This window comes from Streptopelia decaocto, assembly GCF_964273445.1.
Source record: "Streptopelia decaocto genome assembly, chromosome: 2".
In the NCBI taxonomy this organism is placed as follows: Eukaryota; Metazoa; Chordata; class Aves; order Columbiformes; family Columbidae; genus Streptopelia; species Streptopelia decaocto.
Genome location: NC_138655.1, coordinates 42,477,129 through 42,499,722, shown reverse-complemented (window position 1 = coordinate 42,499,722; position 22,594 = coordinate 42,477,129). Strand labels below are relative to the sequence as shown.

General features: G+C 37.9%; 1 protein-coding gene across 1 annotated transcript in view; it reads right to left on the bottom strand.

The window, feature by feature from the left end:
• Positions 1-22,594, bottom strand: part of ST18 (ST18 C2H2C-type zinc finger transcription factor) — a 180,115-nt gene that overhangs the window by 22,651 nt on the left and 134,870 nt on the right. Inside the window, exons 8-13 of the mRNA XM_082044958.1 lie at positions 20,028-20,162; positions 18,240-18,330; positions 16,615-16,719; positions 15,020-15,225; positions 11,917-12,128; positions 3,221-3,466 (exon numbers count right to left, since the gene is read on the bottom strand). Of these exons, the coding sequence (XP_081901084.1) occupies positions 3,221-3,466; positions 11,917-12,128; positions 15,020-15,225; positions 16,615-16,719; positions 18,240-18,330; positions 20,028-20,162 (995 nt within the window). The remainder of the gene's footprint in view (positions 1-3,220; positions 3,467-11,916; positions 12,129-15,019; positions 15,226-16,614; positions 16,720-18,239; positions 18,331-20,027; positions 20,163-22,594) is intronic.

Sequence of the window (22,594 nt, the reverse complement as noted above, 5' to 3'; positions counted from 1 at the left end):
CACAAACTTCTACAATTTCATAATAACTGCTCCTCTGAAAAAGAAAAATCTAATAAGGATTAAAGTGCGTATGCAGTTCATTTCCTATTTAACATCCTTTAGTATATTTCCCAGGAATGAGGGAGACATACAGACATTTAAACAGGTGATTTCTTCAGCATTGTCTTAGCACCTTGTGGAACAGTTGGTATTATTCAAGCAGCATGAAATCTTCAGATGTGCAGAAGCTGCAAAAGGAAGATAGTTCAAAGGGAATGTAGGAAAAGAAATACCAAAATTCTGCCTTTCTAGGACCTTACATCAGTGCATGTGGCACAAAAGGGGTTGTGTCTGTCTGAAATGAGTAGATCAGACGTAAAGACCAAATGTTTTTCATCCTCCACACTTATGACTGAGTGTACAGCATCGTGCCTTGGCTTATGTTCTTCTCCAGTGATTTAGCTTTAGAGGGAGAGCTAAGCACCCTTAGCACTTCCCACTTTTGGTGATGATCATCATAGCTAGTCCAAACCTATGTATAATTTTTCCTTTTCTATTTGAATGGATTTATAATTAAATGCTATTAAAATTATGAAGAATACCAGACTAAAAGAAAAATCAGAACCAGCCCAATGGGTCCAAACACTACTATTTTCTGCAAAGAGTATGTGTGCATTCATGCATGCACACTACAGAAAGCAAGCAAGCAATGAAACTCCATTAATGTACAGATGGAAGTTTATATTGATTTCAGCAAAGACCAGAACATAATGGTAACATGAATAACAGATAATAGCATCTGGCACTTTTAACATTTTTAAGCCCTGAAATCTTTGGAGAACTGACAGTTGAACTAACTGACAGCTCTAGTTATTTCTCGGCATTTTCCTTTTGGAGAGATGTTGAGCTTTTTCCAAATTCAGGTTTTGTTTGTTTTGTTTTGTTTTTTGTTTTTTTTTTTAAGGGGGCATCTGGACAGGCTATTTTGCTAAGAGAGGGAAAGACAATATTTTCTGGAAATTACCACAAAAATTAAGCAACTGTTGTGCATATGAACTAGATAACAATGAATTAGACATAGATATAATCAGTAATTTTCTTTGCATGAGGATAACTGCCAGTCTTCGATTTGCAAAACTGAGCCTCTGGCCCTGAGAGCACTGGACATGTCAATGGTCCCTGGGATGGCAAAAGCTCACAGCAGAGATGTGGGGACAGATCCTCAGTTAGGGACAAACTGCACAGTGTCAAAGCACCAAGTGCAAGGGGTAAGAATGCCTGGGCATGGATCTTTATGTCCTGTAGGTAGTTTGCTGGTGCCTCCAGCCTCCTGTGCCAGTAAGGGACAGGGAAAGAGCCAGCCACCCATCACAGCCTTGGATGTGGAGGTGCTCGTGCCATGGCTCTTTTGCTGAGCTGAGGTGGCAGCAGGGAAGAGGAGTGACAGGACAGGCCCCCTGCCAAGTTTGTGACACTGATTGATCTCCTGCAGCAAGGTGGGTCTCTCAAACCTGGGTGTACTTGCTCGTCATGCCACATGAATGGGGAAAAGCCTGAGCCCTCAGCCTACTGCCTTGTGTCAAACCATCGCTAAAACCTTGATAAAGGGGATATGCTCTCATTGCTGAGGTAATGAGCATCATCAGCCCCACAGAGGGCTCTTCAAGACAACCAAGCTGTGAAGAAATGATCTTCTGTGGTGCAAGCTGTTTCAGTGGTCACATTATGATAGACAACCCAGTACTGACAGATAATTTTTTCTTCGTACAACTAAATTATCTTTTTGTTTGCAGGTGTTTTTGGAACTGGAGGCCTGGATCTCCTAACCTCAGGCCTAAATAGATTTAACACTGTCTATGTCTTCTTGAAGTAACAATTTTGATATTTGAACAAAAAACAATTTTGTAATAAATATCATGTTCAAATGTTGTTATTTGATATATAAAACCAAATAGGGAGAAAAGGTATTAGAAGCTGCATGAAAACCCCAAATTGGGACATCTCTTAGTCTGCTTCAAAAAGCTATCACTTATACTTGTCTATGTTAATAACAAGATTCTGCCTAATTAGTCTTTAATGGTGCTGGTGGTCCCTTCCTGATTTAAGAAAAATACAAGCAATCCGTATTCTGACAGTCAGACTCTAGAGAAACAACACAAACAACAAACAAAACAAACAACAACAAACTCAGCTGCAAAATAGAATAAGAAACACAATAGAAGACTATGCTGCCTTCTTGTAAAGATAAGATAAACAGACATGAAAGAGCAAAATAGAAACAAAACCAAAATCAAGACAATCATCAAGTTCAAAGTGGCAGTCTAGAAGATTAGCCATAAAAGTTGGAAAGTTATGAAATAAAAGTATTTGCTGAAATTTTAGTTGCTCTTCTTTGTTCCTGCAACTGCATTTTCAAGTTTAGGTTTTTATATTTCCTAAGACAATGTGAAAAGGGAAGACATCTCTATACTCTGTTTTTTTCTATGCTCTGTCCATATCAGATTAAAAATACCACAATTGGTGGAAATCATGTACGTATCCTCTTGTGTTACTTGTAATCAAAACCTCCAAGAACTTGTAACAATTTTCTATTTCTGAATTTGTACCCTCAGACTGTCTGCTGGACCACTGGACCCACTAGTGAGACATAATACTCACTGCAGAAATTTATTGAAGTATGTTAAATGTAAAATAAAAAGTTTTCCACTAAAAGAATATTGCAGGGAATGTTCTAAGCATGTGTTTAAATGCTTAGACAATGAGTTATCTAGAATTATAAAGTGTTGGTGTGGAAAATTATGTTTTGTTTCAGCATGAAAGAAACTGCCTTGGTTTGTTTTTGTTTTGCTTATTTTGTTTGGTGTGTTGTTTTGTTTGTGTTTGTGGTTATCTTCCCCTCTCCCCTTCCCCCCCCGACCCAAGTGATCCCTATGTCTTTTGGGTGTATGTGCAACAGGACTGAGCTATTAGGAATAAAATTTAGAAAGCACTCTCTAATGGCGGATACCTTCGATTTCCTTGTCTTAGAGATTTCTAGACATTCACAAGTAGGCTCCAAGAGCAAGATTTTTTTAAATGAGTACAGTTTATGCCACATCTGAGAGGGCATTAAAGCCAGCTCAATGTTCACAAACCTCTACCTGTGGAAATTGATTCCTTTTAAATTGCGCTGGATTGGTCATCCCAAAGACCATCGTATGACCACTCATCCAAGGGAGTCACTCAGAAACTGAACAAATACCTCTTTTTCTTCTTCTTTTCTGCCATGGGATTTGCTGTAGTTGATGGGTGTATCCCAGCCTTCCTGTTCACAAAGAGCCTGGTAGAAGGCTGCATTTACCAGGATGCTGCTTGTTTTGAAAGGAGAAGAGGAAGGAGTGGGAAGTGCTGTGCTGGAAGAAGTGAGAGGCATAACTTTGTCTTGGCTTCGGTTCTTTTTCATACTCAAATCCAGAGTGCCATTTTCATCCACTTCTATCTCAGCTCCCTGACATGCAACAGGAAACAGAGACATGTTTAGATATGGACATGGTGAAGCTGCAGCATAACCATGTGGTGCTTTTAAAGGATAAATATAAATGCACGCTTTTATTTAAATTTATCTGAATCTAAAACCAGCTTTTCGATTTATATCAGTTAATGTCCAACTCTTAGGCAGACTTAAGAGTAGCTTCGGTAATGGTATCCCTGCATCTCAGCTTAAACATAGTAAGTAGAATTTAAATAAGATGCCTCTAAATCATAACCTATACACCCTAAATCTAGTTTTATTTAAAAAAAGTTTAGCTTTAAATCTTCTTGATTTTTTTCACTCTTACAGAGAACTATGACCCCAATTCACAGTTAAAAGCATTAATGCATTGTTTAGGTCATCAACAGCATTACTAGTATACATCCTCCCTTCCCCCCACACCCCGGAAATATTACAACATCTGCATCATGGGGGAGAGGAGGAGGGGGGGAAGAAATATGCCTAAAAGAATCACAGTAGGATAAATTTTCACTACAGTTTTGTACATCACCCAAGATAGCATATTGCCTTAATCATAGTTTGACTAGGTGACAAAGGGACAGGTCTGCACTGAGAGCATTAGACTGGGAACCACAGGAGGAACTTTAGGAGGTTCTCCCTGATGGAGACCTTCACTGTGAGTTAAAAAAGCCTTTGCTACCTGGGCAAGTATAGCAAAGAGCAGCCTCTGATTGCAGGGGCGTGTGCAGTTTGGGGAGAGACCCAGCTTCTCTTTCCAGGCTGGGAGAAGCTCTCAGAGCAGCTCCTGCTCACAAGAAGAGGCAAGTGCTGCTCAGCTGTATAAGAAGGGAACGAAAGCATACTGTTCTGCTTCATACTGTTTGACCACAGGAAAAGAGTACAAACTCCTCTTAGAATGATGATAAGCTCCTGAAAGTGCAACTTAATAATGGAAGCAATAAAAATTTTCCCTTCAGGCTTAGTATGCAACACTGCGTATTGACATATTGTGTATAAAGGGATGAGTTTAAGACTAGCCAACAGTTTCTAAAGTTTAGTAGGGGAAGAGGTGAAACAGGTGGCTTCTGGAGAAGCACTTGATAGTCTAGTTCTGTGTGTTGCCCTGAATAAGATGGAAAACATTCAAAGACTACAGAGATAAATAACAATGTCACAGATCAACACATGTAGAATGCTGTAATTAACACTGCTCTGTGTCTTCTTGTTATTTTCATCACTACTATTTTTTATTTATGTGACCACAAAGCTCAGATACCACTTGGGAATTTTGGGCTAGATATGTTAGGTGTTATATAACTGTAGGAGACAGTTGTATAAACCCAGATTGAGACTTCCCACCTTGAGTAAAATTAAATCCCTAGTGAAAGCAAATCACCTAGGCCCTCTTTTGTAAATGGAAATGAGACAGGTATGTCCAGGTGGGTAATTTTTTCCATCCTCCTTAGACCTCTTGGGAAGAGATGAGTCACCGACAGAAAGAGTCCCATTCTTTTTCTTCCCATTAACTATTGGTCAATCATTTAATGAATAAAGATAGGGCAATGAAACTTCTCCTTGCTTGAGGACCTTAAAAGTAGGTGTGATAAGACATTCTTCCTTTGTGCTGAAAGTGTGACATGGCCACCGTGATTGAACTGAAGGCACAAAGCTTCCTTCATGCAGCCTTGTCTTATACCACTGCCAGTGGTCACTCATTTAAAGGTAAAATGGGCCTGATAAAATATTTTTAATCAGAAGGAAAATGTTGGTAGAAGATGAAAATTTAGGGCTCAATGATCTCACTGAGGTATCCTGATGCCATTTTGTATCCATGTGCCTAAGACAGATGCCCACCTAGACTGAAGCACAAACAAGCCATCTGCTTGCCCCTGGTTCAGAAACTCAGGCACTTCTTATGTTTGCTTTTCCTGCATAGCAAAGTTCACATTTTCAATCATACAGCTTAAAGAGAGAGATGTTTTATTATATTTATGGGAAGTAAATACACTTCTAATATGTTCATACTAAGACGCTTTGGTTATATCTTTCTACCCCTTTTTAGTAAATAGTTTAATCTCCTGTGATAGTTTTAAGCCCTGAATTTGACAGTGCAGCTTATCCTGGATAATAACTTAGTAACCACAACATCTTATGCCATCTGTATAATATCAAATACATTTTTATACCAGCATTAATAAACCTTAGTTACAAAAATCCAAGATATTAACTATATCAGTGCCAAGCACACACTCCAGGATCTGACAATATAGCTCTGCCATGATTGCCTCAGTGTTTTTTGGCTTCATAGTTGATATGTAACTATAGCAATGAAACAGAGCTACAGTAATCAAGTTTAATGACCAATGTAAAGTAAAATGCTAAATATTGTAGTTGCTGACATTTTTCATAATAAAAAAAACTTGGGTTAAGTCTGCACAACCAACATTCACATAAAATTCCAGACCTCTGTGACAGATGGCTTAGGAAAGGAAGCCATGTGACTGGGCTGCAGTAGTTTTATAGTGCAAAACCCATAAATAGTGCAGATTCTCTGTCACTGACACAATATCAACTACTCAGAAGGCAACAGCAATAACAAAAAGGACCAAACCAAATCAAAGTCCACTCCTCGATGAAACTGGATATGCAAAAATATCAGGAAATTTATTGTCTTTGAGAAACAGATACCATTAGCTGCAACAAGGAGCTCTGGCTGATAAACAGAACATTTACTAATGCGGATATTTAAAGGTTCCTCAGCACTTTCCTGAAATTCACACAGAAGTTGGGTTGTCCAACATGTACCTAATTCTGATCAGGAAAGGCTGGGTTGTATGCTTGTGAAGTAGTGTACAGATGGGGTTTAAGTGAGCTCGCAGATGCACACAACAATTAAATATAGTCATGGAAAAATATCCCCTCTTGCCCATCACAGGATGGATAACACGTTAACAGCATGGCTTTTTATTCAGATGGTATAAAAGAGCTATCACTTTGCTGCCTTCAGAGCAAACTCCAAATGGCAGAGCAAAAGAGAGGGTAGTCAGAGATATTGCTCCAGTTTTCATTCCTACTCTCATCCCACCCTCCTCTCAATATGTCTCCTTTGCTTGTTTTACCATGTTTAATTTTACATTAATTTTAAAATGGAATTAAAAAGACAAAAATGGCAAATGGCAAAAAAAATGCTAGAGCAGAGCTATGACATGCTGACAGAAAATGGCACTTATTATGCTTAGCTCAAATGTGTAGAGGCTGTGTTCTCAGTGGAGGCAAGATCTTATTACTGCCGACTCTAGTGCATGTGTGAACAGGCCTATATTTATCCATTTATCATGACATATTTTAAATATAGCTACCAAAACAATATAAACTGTTCTGATTCTTCCTTGTAAATGTAAGCAAAATAAGTTTGCAAATGTATCTTGTTATTTCCTAACATATGAGTTTGCAGCTATGTAAGTCTTTGGATCCTGATTTTAGTCTTATTTACATTTACATTTACACTGGTGTAAACCGTGAAGAAAATCCACTGAAACAATGAAAAAAAAAATCAATGAGGGTGAGAGAATACACATGGTAATTAAATTCAGGTTACTCTTGTCTGCTTCCACATCAGCGACAGTGTATTCAACCCCACAGGTTTTACAAGCAGCTGGAAAAAGAAATCCAGAATTAGAAAAAAAAAGATAGAAAAATGACTGAAGCATATTTTCTTTATTCCAGGATCTATTCAGTGAAAAGTTAAGGTACAAGTAGTACTCTGCTATGAATATCTACCTAAAATCAAGACTAATATAAATCTGTAAATAAAAACCAGTCTCTATCCTCTTCAAGTGCTTTGCACTTTAAAGTAAAGCTTTTTCAGCCTCCTTTATTTTATGACATAAATATTACAGAATATTTTCTAGTACAATATTAATTCTTGTCCTTAAACTGAGTTACATCAGCTAGGACAATAAAGGATGTTGTTTTTTTGTGACAAATTACTCCTGTATTTTTTCGTATGCTTTTGGACCATCTGATCTCTCACAACATTTAATACTCTGCAGTGTGTCTCCAGTCATGATTACAAGTTAAGCTTTATCTCATGGCTGGGTCAGAAAGAGTGAATTATTGTGTCTGTATGAATCTTATTTCAAACATGTGACCTTAGGGAGATTGTATCATTATATATAAGGGGTTTTGTGTATTCTTTGGCTGGCATCAGCCATACAGTTTAATACTAAGTCCAAAGAAACATTATCAATGATTTTGCATTACCACTACTAGTTCGGTCTAGTTTGGAAAGCTCAAAAGAACGCCTCAGTTCTGGTATTGGGAGTAACTCTGAAACTACTATCTTGCCATGCATAGGAATACTATTCTAAATGCAACTCCATCCAAAAAAGCACAATCTTTTCTCTTCCCAGCCAATAAAAGTACACACACCTGGTCCTCAGTTCTTCAGGCTTAAATTTAAGCAACTGAGTTCTTCTGGAGCAAATTAAAAGACTAATCTGGGTCAAAATAAGAAAACTTGTAACTCCCCAGCAACATCTGTGACAAAACTGAAGTCACAATTTCATCCCAGACCAATTCACAAATTAAAAAAAGCTAGCCAAGAATGTACTCGAGGAGCAATATGCACAGCAGTATAACTGGATGGTACCTAGTGATATTCTTGGCCAATTTTTCATCCTGTATTTAGGTTTTAAGGTATTTGTAGTAAAGGATTGCCTGACAAACGTGCTGAGTTCTAACTACATTGTAAAAATAATAGATGTAATTATCAACATCATCAATATTCAAGAATGGAAACATGACGTATTTTTGTTCAAAACCAGAATTTGAACTTTAAACATTTTTAGCAAATGTCATTTTTTGTTTTCTTTCAAGTCATAGTGCACATATGCCATTTTGTCTAAACAGGTGGGAAAAACACCAAAACAGTCAACAAAATACTTGGCAAGCAGTGGTGATGAAGATACAGATAAACTGTATTGCTTGCAGATACTTCTGTGATATGTGAAAGTGGTGAGGGCTGTTAATAGGGAAGATCCCTGGATGTTGTGATGATGTAGACTTTTACACTGTGCTAGAAACTGCAGGCTAAGCCTTTGAGGGGACTCCTGTTGACTTCAATGGCAACTGATGGAAGCTACATAAACCGCAAATCAAATTTAACCAGGAGACTGATTTGGGGTACTGACCTCACAAGAATTGGCTGATCAGGATTGTATTCAGAGGAACAGTTTACTACGGTCCCAGGTGGATTCTGAATGGCTCAGGTAATGTAACATTGATGTGTTATTAATTATTTTGAAAATGGCATCATCAAGGTATCTGATGATCTTAGCGCTTAATATGCAGCTGATAGATAATTCATAGAGAAAGCTTAGAATCCATTTTACTGCCAATTTCAGAATAGTTTTTTTTCTTCAAATTACTTCATTTATAAGTCAATCATTTTAATATTCAGGTATTTGGCAGATCACCTTTGTACATTAGATCTCTTTGGAAGTTTTGCTTACCAATGGATTACACACTGACTGTAATCTTATTTTTCTACCTTTACTACTCTTCACTTCCTTTTTTTTTTTTTTTTTTGGCTTATACTCTCCTTTTTGACTTCTATGTAAAGATTGTGAGATATATTTGAAAATCTATTAAATTAATGAAATTCTGAACTGTGCTGTAAAAATGACTTTTTCATTTAAGTGTTATCTATGTTTACACAAAAATGGTCAACATTCAGGGTAAAATATACAACTCCTACTTAAAAAGAACAACACTCTGGAGGTCAAGATAAAAAATTTGAGGTACCAAAAGATAAACAAGATTACTGCAAGAAGATACTTGTGCTAAAAAGTGTTTCCCCACCCATTTAAGCCAGGTGACGCATGCCTTGTGTGAATAGAAAAAATGGCACTGGCTTGAAATGTTTGGAGTTCTGTTTGTAAAACTTAGAAGCACAATATTTTTAGAGATCTGACAATTGTATAACATTCAGAGATTTCCTGCAAGTCCAGGAAATCTGCTGTAGTCACACATGCCCTTCCTCTGCCACCACACTGCCTCCCACCTGCAAAGTGTCATGGGAGGCTGCCTGATGCTCGTCTAAGAGCAAACATCTTTACAAGTCAGGAGCTTCGATCTGCTAAAGTGTGGAGGATGCTAATCAGGTGTTCCTAGGTGAAGGAATGAAGGAAGGTGGCAAGGGACAAGGCTGAGAGTACGATACTATGGGGCTCTGAACATAGCCACCCCACATACGTATTTTCAGACCTGATGAATGTGACTGCCATCAAGAGCAGAAAAAGGAAATAATTAACTTCCTAGTCATCTGTTGATGCTACATTATTTGAGTCCAAAGACTGATAAAGTCTCAAAAGAAGTTTTTTATCATCTAAAAATCTGTAAAATAATCTAACAGTTAAACATTTACCTTTGTGGCCAATATCAGCCACAAAACAATTCAGAAACATTGATAAATAGTAGCGCCTTTGAAAATAGCCTTATTTTTAGCTTCATAGTTTAAAATAAGCAAACATGTTTATTGAAGTGAGTCTGTTGATTTATTTCCACATTTTTTTTGTTTGAATTCTCTAGGATAAAAGTAATAAATAGCCCAAACCAAAGGAAAATGGTTTTTTTGTGATTTTGGCCACCAAATCTGTTTGGGGCTTACTTGTCTGTGTTCTGGCCAGAAGCTAATTTTGATTCTTCTGTCAGATGTTTTGTAGCCGTATGCCCTCCAGAAAGTCTGGCAAAAGCGGGGGCAGGCAGATAGCAAGGTATGCAGGTGATTTTCTTTTAGACTGGATTCCTGGCTGTGAAGAAGAAGTCAGCTATGTGCCCCAAGTGTCCCTTCATATCGTTACTATTATGTTCACTTCCATTCAAACCTTCCCTATGATTTGGCAACTGTGAAGCAGGTATGGAGAAGAAAATCTTTGGGTTATGCCTGGTCCCTTTACTGCTCTTCTCTGGCAAGAAAGGTCTATTGCTGAGGTCAGCCAAAGGCTGCGGCAGCAATTAAATCCAGCCATTGGAATCAGTTTCCATTTCCCTGTTAGAAGTCTCTGTTGAAGACTGGTGGAGCAGCTTTTTGCAGCAGATACCAGGCATGGATCTGTCTTCTGTGAAAGGTTCTGTGAGCAATATTTGGGGCAAATAATGCCTGAGTTGCAGAAGATGCATGCTCACACACACTCTAAAGAGTCTGCCTCGTGGCACCTCCCTACATCGGCTTCAAGATTCAAGACTCCACAAGCAGAAATCAAAGGCAGCAAAGTAGGAGATAGCACTCTGCAAAGCCTCAAGGCTTGGAATACGTAATAAAGCATTGCTCTGGTGATAAAATTAGCGATTCCACACAGAGAATAATTGGTAGCATTTAGGCCATGGTCAATGAAGGCTCAACCAAACTGTAGACCAACAGCTGTGGAAGCCACTTCTAGCCAGTCTGGTAGAGCAACACAGACATGCAGAGAAATAGGTCATCTGTCTTTTGGAGCATACATCATGACTTAGAGTCTTACAGCAGAAACAGACCCGCTACTTTGTGTTTTGATAAATATACCTCTTTTCACTCCCCAATGATTTCTTCTCAAGTTCTTGTAATGGCATCCTCTCATCTACACAGAGATTTCATAAGTGTCATTGCAGTGGAGCATGTGTGACTTTAATACAAATAATAAACAACAGTGCTCCCACAACCACGGTCATTAGAAAAGAATCTTGTCTATTTTCATCAGCAGTATAATTCCATGTAATGGCACAGAAAATAAGGCTCATAGTTCACACAGTTCCATTTGTAAATCATAAAGATCTGTGAGGAAACGCAGAGCAGAAACCAAAACATGAAAGCCACACAAGCATCTACAATATTAGGCAGCTTTCCATTACGACAGACTTGCCCAAATTATGTCTCTCCAAACACTGTGGGCCTGATTCTCCTCTTTTGCCAGCAGAAAGTAGAATTTTACCAAAGTCAGTTGTTTTTTCCCTCCCTGCACATTGTCAAACTGTCATGAGCTCCAAACACAACAGACTCAATAGGTGTAGTTCTGTTCCATTGCTACCAAAACATCACCTTGATTAATCACATGATTTTTTAATCAGCCTCCGAAATGATCACTTATGGCAGGTTTCAGAGGGAAGAAAATTCCCTTTTCAAACAGATCTCGCTAATTATCCACCACAGATTTTTGCTGGATTTCAAATATCCACCTTTTTCCTCCCACAATACTCCCCCCTTGTATTTAGGGCTCAATTATGAAGAGTAACAACATAATTCCCGCTATTTATTTATTTTTATCAGAACCGGTCACTACATTACTGAATTTTCTCTGTCTCTCTTCAAAAGAGCATGCAAACAGAAGCCTCCTTTTTTGGGATTTAATGCAGTCACTAACATGAAAGACAGTTTATTCGCACAGTTCAGTAGCTAGCACACCCTCCAGGTTCTTGGACTACCCTACCTTGGCAGACAGACTCTGTGGTTTGCTGGAGAGGATCTCTGCTGCTTCCCTGCAGCGGGTGGAAAGGTTCAGGATAGCAGCAGCTGCTGCTATGTGGGTGTCTTCACTACATTGACCGTAGCTATAAGAGTTGGCATGGCAAGGGCTCTGTGTGTGGGCGCTAGCACTAGGCAGTCGATTAGAAAATTTCACTGGATTTGAAAAATGCTTTGCTGTTGAAGAGAGATTTGATTAGCAATGGCACGTATGAGATTTTTTTCCCATTAAATAGTTTTCTTTCTCAGGCTACATTTTCATACATTAAAATATTCAAAGAATACATTTAAAACAATTCATTTCCTATTGGCAGTAAGGGTGTGCTGTAAAAATGGCTTCAGAAACATGTTAATTTATTTTTTACCTGACAAATACACATCATTCAACAAAGCATCTGAGGCTTTTACTCAGATTTTACTCATTCTTTACTCAGGCATTAAAAGCAATGATGTCCAAGGAAAGACTGAACAAGTGTTAGTGTGTTATTCATCTGGACGTGACAACACTGGTGGGCAAATTTAATTGTAAATGTATCTTTAAAGAGGCTTCCTCTTGGAACTCTATTGTTTAAAAAAACAACAGCTACTTGTCCAGTCTTAGCTAAAACAACACTGCTTACCCTGTCTAAATGAATAAATCTGTCTTATGTTGATTATCATTTGGAATAATACACAGGTACAAAGAATTCAGTTGAGAAAGAAAAATTAACAGGTGAACAGAAAAGCACTTTCACAGACAAAAGTGGTGTGTGTGGTTCTTCATTTTCTGCTCCATCAGCAGCACTTACTCTAAAACAGTTAGAAAGAAATCTCTCTGCTCTGGGTTTTGGAGCTTGAGATGTCATTAACTGTTGCAGGCAAAACACAACACCATGATTTCAGCTCTTAGGAAGCAATAATCACCTCTTTTGTCTGTAGCTCTCACAGTGTCCCACAAAGATAAACTAAGCAAAATCCAATTTCTCAGCCTACACCCAGATACACCAAGAACATTTCTGTGTATGGCCATTTGCTCACTCCATAAAGATCTGAGCCCCAAGGCTCTGGATCATTTTGGATGTAGAGCTTTGGCTGAGTGCATTTTGATACTAAGAACTACAGAAGATATTGAAGAAGTCTTTCCTCATCTTCCTCAAACTTGGGATGCCTGAAGAGCAATGCTTGTTTGTGTGCACTGACTGTAGCTGAATGCCATATTCAGTTTTTCTAAGTACTGGAGGCATCTCAGTAGAACAATACATAAAAACCTCATGATTAATTTCTGCCTTTCTCCAGTGTAAATGAAAAAGGATTTATTTACCCTGTTGTAAAACTGTAGCACAAGCAAGAGGGTCTACAATTTTAGCAGTTACTACAGCTAACTTCAAAGTATATTTAAAGACAAAAAAAGGGCATCTTCCATTATCAACCTTAAAACATTAAAAAAAAAAAAAGGAGACTATGAAGGGTGCGTGTTTTGCTAACAAATCAAGTTTGTAAGTGCAGAATACACAGAGGGCTAATGATGAGCTTTTGGCAAGCTACATATTTACATAGAATGCTGAACCAATCACTACATCATCAGCTTCTTATTGCCAACTTTTATATATTTGCATAGTTAAAGCACTCACCTGCTCTTTACTTTCACCTTTCCATTAAAATAATAGCTGCATACTGCAATCTTTGCAAGAACAACAAGCTGTAAACTTCAGCCCTGATATACATTATACATAAATTGCATATGTATGGATTTGCATTTGTATAAAAACATTTCAATCATTCTTTCTTTGAAATGAACCTGTGAAATAGACATACATCTGTGCAAAGAGACAGCTAATAGGGAATATTCAATTTTACAAACAAAATTGGAAAATCTGCCACCCAAGAAGCTGGCAATGAACATATTTGCTTTCATTTGAACAAGTCTATTTTCCAGGCCAGATAAATATCTGCTATTCATTTGCAATTTTAAATAGGGTATTTATATATATACACAAACACATAGATACCTACAAACATAGATATATATGTGTGTGTGTGCTCAGACACACACAAAAACAAATATCTAAATATATAAATTTTATAAATATATAAAACATGTATCATATAGTATCAGAAATCTATTATATCACATTTTATTAGTATATATACACATATAACATTTTCTGCTTTTCTCTTCACCTTACTATAAATATTGTCCTTTGTTGGGATAAATGTGATGCAATTTATTTTCATTTTGGTTTTCCTTTACCATTTTTTTTGTCATGAACAAAAGAAAAAAAAAACTAAATAATCTTTTGTCAGATTATTTTTTTTCTGTTTTCTTCTAAACCAAACATGGTGTAACGAAACCCTTCTTTTTATTATTTTTTTTTTTTTTCTGTTTCCTTCATGGCAACAGAATTTTTTGTTTCTATGAACTAAAGAGTATTTTATTATTGTCAATACACTGGCAAAATCCTGCTGAAGTTTCCCATGCAAGTTATGAAGAACATCTGCAGCATTTGCACTACAAATAGATGTAGTACAGAAATATGAGATATTGAAATAAATTCAATCCAGGCCTGGAAGTAAAGCAGCCAACACACGTGGTCATCTACCTGTACTGATGCATCTAAAAGGTATCTGAAATGCCTTTTAAAAACCAACTTGGATTTCTCTGTGCTACAATTCATATTTATTACATGTTCTGCAGACACACTCCATGGGACTTCTCATGGCAGCATCTTATCACATAAGGATATCACTGTTTAGCCAAGGATGAAAATAACAGATAAGACATAAACAATTCCTTTTCAGTCCTCTTGTCCCCTGATAGTTGCTTTTTCTTAAAAAACAAAAACAAAAAAAACCAACCAACCAAACAAGTAAACCTTACAGTGATGATATATAATGTTCTAGTATACTATTTTTAGCCAACTAGTGATTATGTTTAGCGTCCTGGCCACAAGTGTTTTAAAATGCTTCCTACAGAGACTTTTTTTTTTTTTAAAATTTTAGAGACTTGAAAGCAGAACAGGGATAAAGAAAAAAAATAAGTCATTGACATTTTTCACATTTTCCAAGACATAATCAAATTTCAAGCTTACATTCAAGGAACTGGGGTGTTTTTCGTCCATGTGTCACAGGTGCTGTTGTGCGTTTGCCAAAAACTTGTGCATCAAAGCTGGCATAATCAAATGGTACTTTCCCAAACTTCTCCTGTTCTTTTCCCAAGGTGGCTCTGGAGGAGGTTACTGGCTGTGAAGTTCTGTAATCATACTGAGATACTGCAGGCTGCTTTGCTAAATTTGTCCTGAAGAGAGAAGGAAAAGAATGAATGAGAAAGACAATATATTTAAATAAAATTTTCTTCAAAACTAGGATACAGTTGCATATCAGTATCAGAAAGTGTGCTGCTATCATATGTAAAACTTACCAGTAGGTGTATACAAGAAATAGATAAGATAAATGTGGTGGCTGACTTAATAGTCAAAGGGTACTTTGACTTCACACAAGTTCAAAGCTGAGGACATCGAAAAAAGTCTAGTATTCTCTAGTAACAGCGTGGGCTATTTACAAGAAAGATACCGATTTACTTCTAGATTACCACTGCAGCATGCTGTTTCCCTTATTTCTAAAAGTTGTCTGGATTTTTGCTTGTCAAAGGATTTGTAGTTTTATGGATCACTATTGTTCTCACTTTACTATGAATGACAATGGTATAAATATAATATAAGATGATCCAAAATAATTGCCTCTGTTATTTGGGAGGAATGAATGATTTATGATGTGTTATTCCATTTAGTTATTGTTCAGTAACTACTTGTCTTTAGTAATTTCCTAAGGACTTTTCATATGTAGAGTTAAGGCACGTGCAGTTGGAAGACACATGGACATAATATTCTGTAATGGCTCTGAAAGAACCATTAAAGCTGATCGTGTCAATAATCCACAAACTAAAGTGTCCCCAAATAGACCTGAATATAATAGGTCGTAATGACCATGGTGCCAATGATGTGCAAATTATGCATGTCTGTAGGGTCCATATATATCTCAAACAAAATACAAATGCAAATAAAAAATGTTTCCCCTTTTTGATGTCTTTATATAAATGAGAAATTAAACTAATTAAACCAATAAAATAAAGAAACTCAGAATATGAATTTTTCAATGGTGGGGAAACAGAATGAGCAGAGTTCTCAACCCTTTCATATAATATAATACTTGATCACTGGAAGATTCCTCTGAAATGAATCAGAAAATAAAGGAGGACTGAACTGCTAAAAGTGCAATAAGGTTAAAGAGATCTTGAATCAAGCTTCAGTGGCCAAAATATCGTAACAAAAGTTTTTGAAAATTGTTTAAAGCATTTCAGCAAGATCAGAGATATGGTTTACAGGAGAAAGACATTTGAGAACCATTGATTAAGCTATTTGTGTTGAAGTAAGATTTAGTAGAATATATTTGATTGCTTTTCAAAAAATGAGTCTGTTGCCTTTAACATCAGCCACATGCACAAGAACCAGCAGAAAGCTGCTTGTTAATTTTGTGATACAGTCAAGTTATTTAGCTTTGCAGAGGTTTGTCTCAGAAAACTGAGTTACCCCGTAGCTAAAATCTGAAATAAGGGAAAGACCTGAGGACTGATCAATATAGTTAGTGCAGAAATACTTTGGAAAGACCAGTTTGTGAGGGCTCCTACCTGTGAGTCTGATCATGGCACTGCCCAGCTTTTGGAGACTCGAGCTGGTTCTTTTCCTGGGACATTGCCAACTTTTCAGCTGCAGCAATTGGACAACCAGAAAGGCTGTTTAAAAACAAGGTGACGAAAAGAAATGAAAAGGAACAAGAAGAAAAAAAAAGAAAAAAAAAACATTAAAATGAAATCATAAGCAAGAGAAATGTGTGCTCTGGAACCCAAAGACTTTGAACTTTCCTGAGGCCCTGTGCATCTATGGGAGCTGCTGCTATTATAGCACAGATATGGCTGGTTTTCAACCCATAATACAAAACTGTGAAATCCATGTATTGGAGGTGATATATCTGGAAACTGAATCATGTAGGAGTTTTCCACAATTCTGCTTTGATGTTTTGTGGCTGGCAAGACACTAGAAAATTTTTTGACAAATGACATTTACTTTGTCAGCTAAACCATGCATATAAGCCTCATACTGATTAAAAGGAAAGTGAATTTGGGGAAAAACAGGGATATGTGAAAGACTGCTACCAAAGAACATATTTTGTGATTTCAAGTTGTTTGTTTGTTTGTTTTTCCTGTTTGCTTTATTAGGTTAGAAGATGTTTTCTTATCCTATTCATTGCTCACTTATGTTACAACTGATGTGCTACAAAGATGACTGGGGATTTAAAACAGGAAACACACTGAAAAAATATTTGCCGGTTCTTTATATATTCTTGTAGATGAGCTTGTGATCTCTCTGGTAAAGACTACAGATAGCAAAACAGTATGATAATCTTTGATTTTGCTGTCCTCATACAATAACCAATCAACCAATCGATCACCAAAAAAAAGAAAATCCCACAAAAAAAATCTATTCAGCAAAAAAAAAGTCAGTTTTGAAAATTTTCTGTCCCAGGTTTGATTGTAAGATTGACATTATATTTTTCCAGAAGAACTATAACAGAATATTTTGGCTTGCTGGCTTCCAGTAGAAAGCAGTCCTGACAAGAGCCGTGCCGACAGCAGTGGGTTGCTGGAGATGGAGCGCGTCGGCTCTCTGCCCCACCTGCAGCCCAGCTGCAATTCCCCAGCTGCCTGTCTGGAAGGCTTTTCTCAATTTTACTTTCTCCCTGCAGGCAGCGAGCTAAACAGACAGGAGTGTTCCAAGCGGGGAGATGACATTCCTGAGGGCAATAAATTGAGTTAGTTTTTACCAGGATTCTAAGGTGTTCCACTTAAAATTTCCTGTTTTGCTAAAAGAGAATGTGCTTTGATGGGAAGCTCCTGCCAAAGACATATCGGGTGCAAAATGAAGAGGCTTTGGTTTCCTGTAGGTTTTCTAGCTGTAGCAATAATAATTTATTTGCTCATTCCTACCCCTTTTGCATGATAGTGTTTCAATGTGAAGACTGTAATGAAATTGTTGTTTGAAATCTCATATGTGAAAAATACTAGTTGAATTTGCCATCCTCAATGCTGCAGCCATTTTTTATATAATGAAATTAAACACAATTATTTGGTTATAAACAATACAGTTTGTAGGAATTCTGCAGCATAGTACATAACATCTAATTCCAAGATGTGCCCATCAGTTTACTGCCAAGCACATTTTAGATTTTAAGCGGGCAGGAACTTTTCCAGCCTACCTTCTGTGTGTGTTGCGATTGCTGTTGACATGTCCTCTCCCAGTGCATCCTGGGGTCGGGCACTTTAAAACATTTTCATGCATGGCAAGAACTAAGTGGGAATAAGAAAAAAAAAAAAAAAACACAGTTACAATAGCATGCATCAACTAAAAACACATATATTAAAAAATATGAACATTTTTTCTTCAAACTGAGATTCTTAATGCTGTCACATTTTGACTACGAAAAGAAAAGCAGCATCAAAGAACCTACAGTACAGCAAGGCCAGTTTATCCCTACATTGTTATAGTGTGGTTTCTCACATGTACATCATTGTTTCTAGAGACTTTAAAAGAAGAAAGGGGGAGGTTAGCAAGGATGTTGTATCATGAAGCCCTATGCCCACTGACCCATACATCACTAACACAGTCAACTAGAAAAGGGAGATCACAGAGGAACTCTGGGCCACGCAGTTATGCTATGTATAGCTGCAGCCCTCAGGTACAGGTTTTTTATGCCTTGCACCTGAGTATGGTGATCTGATCTGAGCCCTGATGATTTGATCTTTGAAGTCTGATACCTCCTGATCATCTGAGCTCTGCCAAAACTACTTCAGACCAATTGGTCACGCTCCCAAGCAGCGACTTACACTCCCAGCAGTGGTTACAACCTCTTACATGTACATGTCTTTTGATGCAGATTATATTTACTAAGACTGAGATGTATGTCTGTTCAGTCAACTGGTTTATTCTTTCAGGAACCAAATTACACACACACACATATATATTTTTTTATTATTTTTTTTATTCCCCCAGGACAGAACACATCTGAATGGAAGTGTGCTAATTAACAAGGAGTTGTTAGTTTTAACTTTTTAGAAAGTTATTGTTGCCAGGGCCTTCCAAATGCAGTGGCCTGCATAACTCAGCAGATGTTTCTATAAGTTTAGGTCAGTACCAGATTTTAAAAGAGAGAGAGAGCTGCAGTTAGGAACAGGACATTGGTAAAGTGCAAGCATCCTTTTAATTTGTTGTTACACATGCCACACAAAACCCAATCTGACTAACTAGGTTGTTTAAATGACTAGTTTCACATTAGGTTTTGGCTTATTATGGAGCATTTAATTGCATCACATTGCAAGATTACACACATACGCACACACAAACCAATGTAATCAGATCAGCACAGCTAGAGATAAGCAGAGAAATTCAGGCTAGACTGGGCATAGAAGGGTTAGCATGATACAGTTATACAAGAGGGACATGCTGTGGACTAACACTGGGATATATTGATGGAAATAACCTTTTTGAGCTCAGTGATAAGGGGAACGCTGGAAACATCTCTGAATAAGCACGCCCAGGCCTCTCAGTTATTGGCAATGAAAACCAACAGCCTCGGCGTGTGATTACGGCAAATCAGGTCACAGATCTGAAACAAGCAGGTGATTTCTGTGCTGTATGCATTAGCCAAAGGCAGGGGCAAGCAAGATCTTGAAGATTCATAAGACTGCAGTGTGCAGGTCTGCTGGCAGGATGGGCATAGTTTGACTCAGATTTTATTCTTCCCCAGCCACCTGAGGAACTTAGTGCTGTTTGTTATGCTACTGCTGAGGAGTACTTGAGCTCCACAAATGTGGGAAGTAAAGCCGCGATTAAAAGCTGGAGGGCAAAGAATGTGCCATGGCCCTTCTCTTAGCCTCATTCTGCACTTTCACCCAGAAAAAGTGGGTTTCTTTTCCAGCTTGAGCACGCACTACCCACAATACTGGTCAAATCCGGTCATTTTTGACTACGAGGTGATGATACTCACTTTCTAGTGGCACTCTAACTTTATGTGGACAGCCCGAGAGACTGCGGTGGTGAGGGTACAGCCCAGTCACGTGCCCTGTGCCATCACATCCTGGGATGGGGCATTTGGTCTCTCTCTTTTCAGGCCTGGGTGAATCTGCAGAGAAATCAGATAAGGATTTTGTTTGGCTTTAGCCCTTTCTGCACTCATCTGAGTGACCCTAGGAGCATGATACTCTCTATTTCATACTTCAGATGTAATTCCTACACAAAGTTTTAGCAGAGATGTATGTGATTTAAGCATCACTTTAGGTTTTCACGCTGTGTCCTTTAAACAATGGCTTCCCCCTCCCAATATACCCTTTATGTGCTAAACTATATAGCATTAGGATTATGGTGTCATTTATTCCATTCAGAGCTTCAAACAGGACAGAAGCCACAATCCAGTAAGCCAGAAAACTGGCAGCATCAGCCAACAGCAAGATATATAAAAGAATAAATAAAAAAACAGAAACAATCTTTTACTCTGTTAATGTCAGACTGCAGGAAGCTGGGACAATCAAATAAAAGCTGAGGTGTGAAACAAACGAACAAACAAAAAGCATTTCAACCAGAAGCCTTTCCTTAAATATCGCAGATCTCTAGGCTGTAGGTTCTTTGTTAGGGAACTGAATACATGCCACTTTACATTTGAGAGGCAAGGCAAGCAGCTCCCTCTGGTACACATGGCAATGCCGCTTTGTGGAGCAGCCCACAATGACAGTGAAAACATGGAGCAGCCGATACCCTTTCAAAAGCGAGGTCTCAGCCCAGCCCCACAGCTACCACTCTGGAATGGCCACAGTGCATTCCCAATTTTTGTTTCGAGCACCTAGAATTGTGCAAGAAGCACTGGTCAGAAAGCCTTTATTTGACTTCCAATGCAGGATCAAAAGCCTGGGCGAGAAATGGATGAATTTGAGTCCAGAAATTCTCTTGTGAGAAATCTGGAGGAAGTGGCCGCATAAATTGCTGAGGATGGTTTTAGCTCCATCTGTGATTGGCTGCCAACAACATTCGGTGCTGGGGGAGAAAACAGCTGCAGCCAGCACAGGGAGCAGCCTCCTTCAACCTTGATTTGTTGGACTGCAAGGTAGGATGTACTTAGGGACACAATCGCCAGAGACAGCTGAGGGTTAAACTTCTTGGCCAGACCTCAGGTAAAAAAAAAAAAAATAGGGAGGAAAGAAAATAAGACTGAGCATCAACAGGAGACCACATGCCATTTAGAATCACTGCAAATGGAATGTGCTGCAATAGTGGACAGAAAACAAAGGGAGCTTGAAATATGATTTAATTTTTTACCCCACTAATTGGAAAGGTTCATCATTAAAAAGATGGAAAAATATAAATTTAAGTAATTTTTTTCTGATGTAGAATCCAAGAAAGAAAATTAAGAGCTGATGGATTTCCTGGTAATTTTTTCAAAAATAAAAAAGTTAATAATATAAAGTGAAAAATTATGTAGTGTTTATATGATCTGAACAAAACCTAGTTTATTCATCCATGAGCATTACCTCTTAACTCACCTACAAACTACAGCTAATAATAATAGGAGGCAGATCAGGAAGGGCCAGATTCTGCAATGCTTACCATCACTGCTCCTTCCTATGTGTGCTGTGAGAAAATCACATTGACTCCAATGTAAACCTGTTGAACATAGCTAGTCTCAGGATAAGAACAGGTATCTATAAAATTCCTGCATATACCATAGTCATCTGAGCAAATAAAGATTCATGTAGTTTTAGCAAGGAGGTAGACTAATACCTTGCATGCACAGCTTGACATGCTAATGAAAAGACTGCTTGAGACAGAAAAATGAGATGCATACATATTCTTCCCAAATACTGCAGGAAATATTCTGTAGTTGCAGCTCCTAAAAAACTTGTCAGTCATCTTATACACTAAACACTTTAGATAACTCAACTAGTATAATATTTGCAATGTACCCAGGAACTACTCTAAAGTAACACTAGGAGTACCAAAGTAATTAATTTATCAAAAACAGAAATTGCAGCAATGCTGTGGTGACCTCAGTATACTTGGAAGCCCAAAAGGAAAACTCAAACGACAGATGAATTTATTGTTACTTACTGTAGCAGGGAGCGTGCTTGTAAAATGACATCTCTTGATGTTCTGTAATTATCCTCAGTTGAGGGGTTTCATACCAGACTGACCAGTTTATAAATCAAACCCAAATCTTTTAAATATCCACTTCTAGAAACCTGATTAAGTACTGAAAATGGAGCAACGTTCCTACAGCTTTGCAGGAGATTGCACAACCACCAGAAACGATAAAGATTTTGGAACTTACTGGTAATTCTGTTGATTACGAATGAGGCAGAAGAGCATGGCTTGTGCTTTCCTGGCTCAGAAGTGCTGGCTGTAGCTAAATCTAATGTTGATACATGAAGTAGACTGAACTGAGAAAACACATGGCTTAGGAATTAGGTGGTATATTTGGAAGAGGCCAGTTTTTCACCCTAACCTTTCCTTAAGCACTGTTTTAATGTCTTCTCTTTTGGCTGCTGAAATTTAGGAGGCATATAT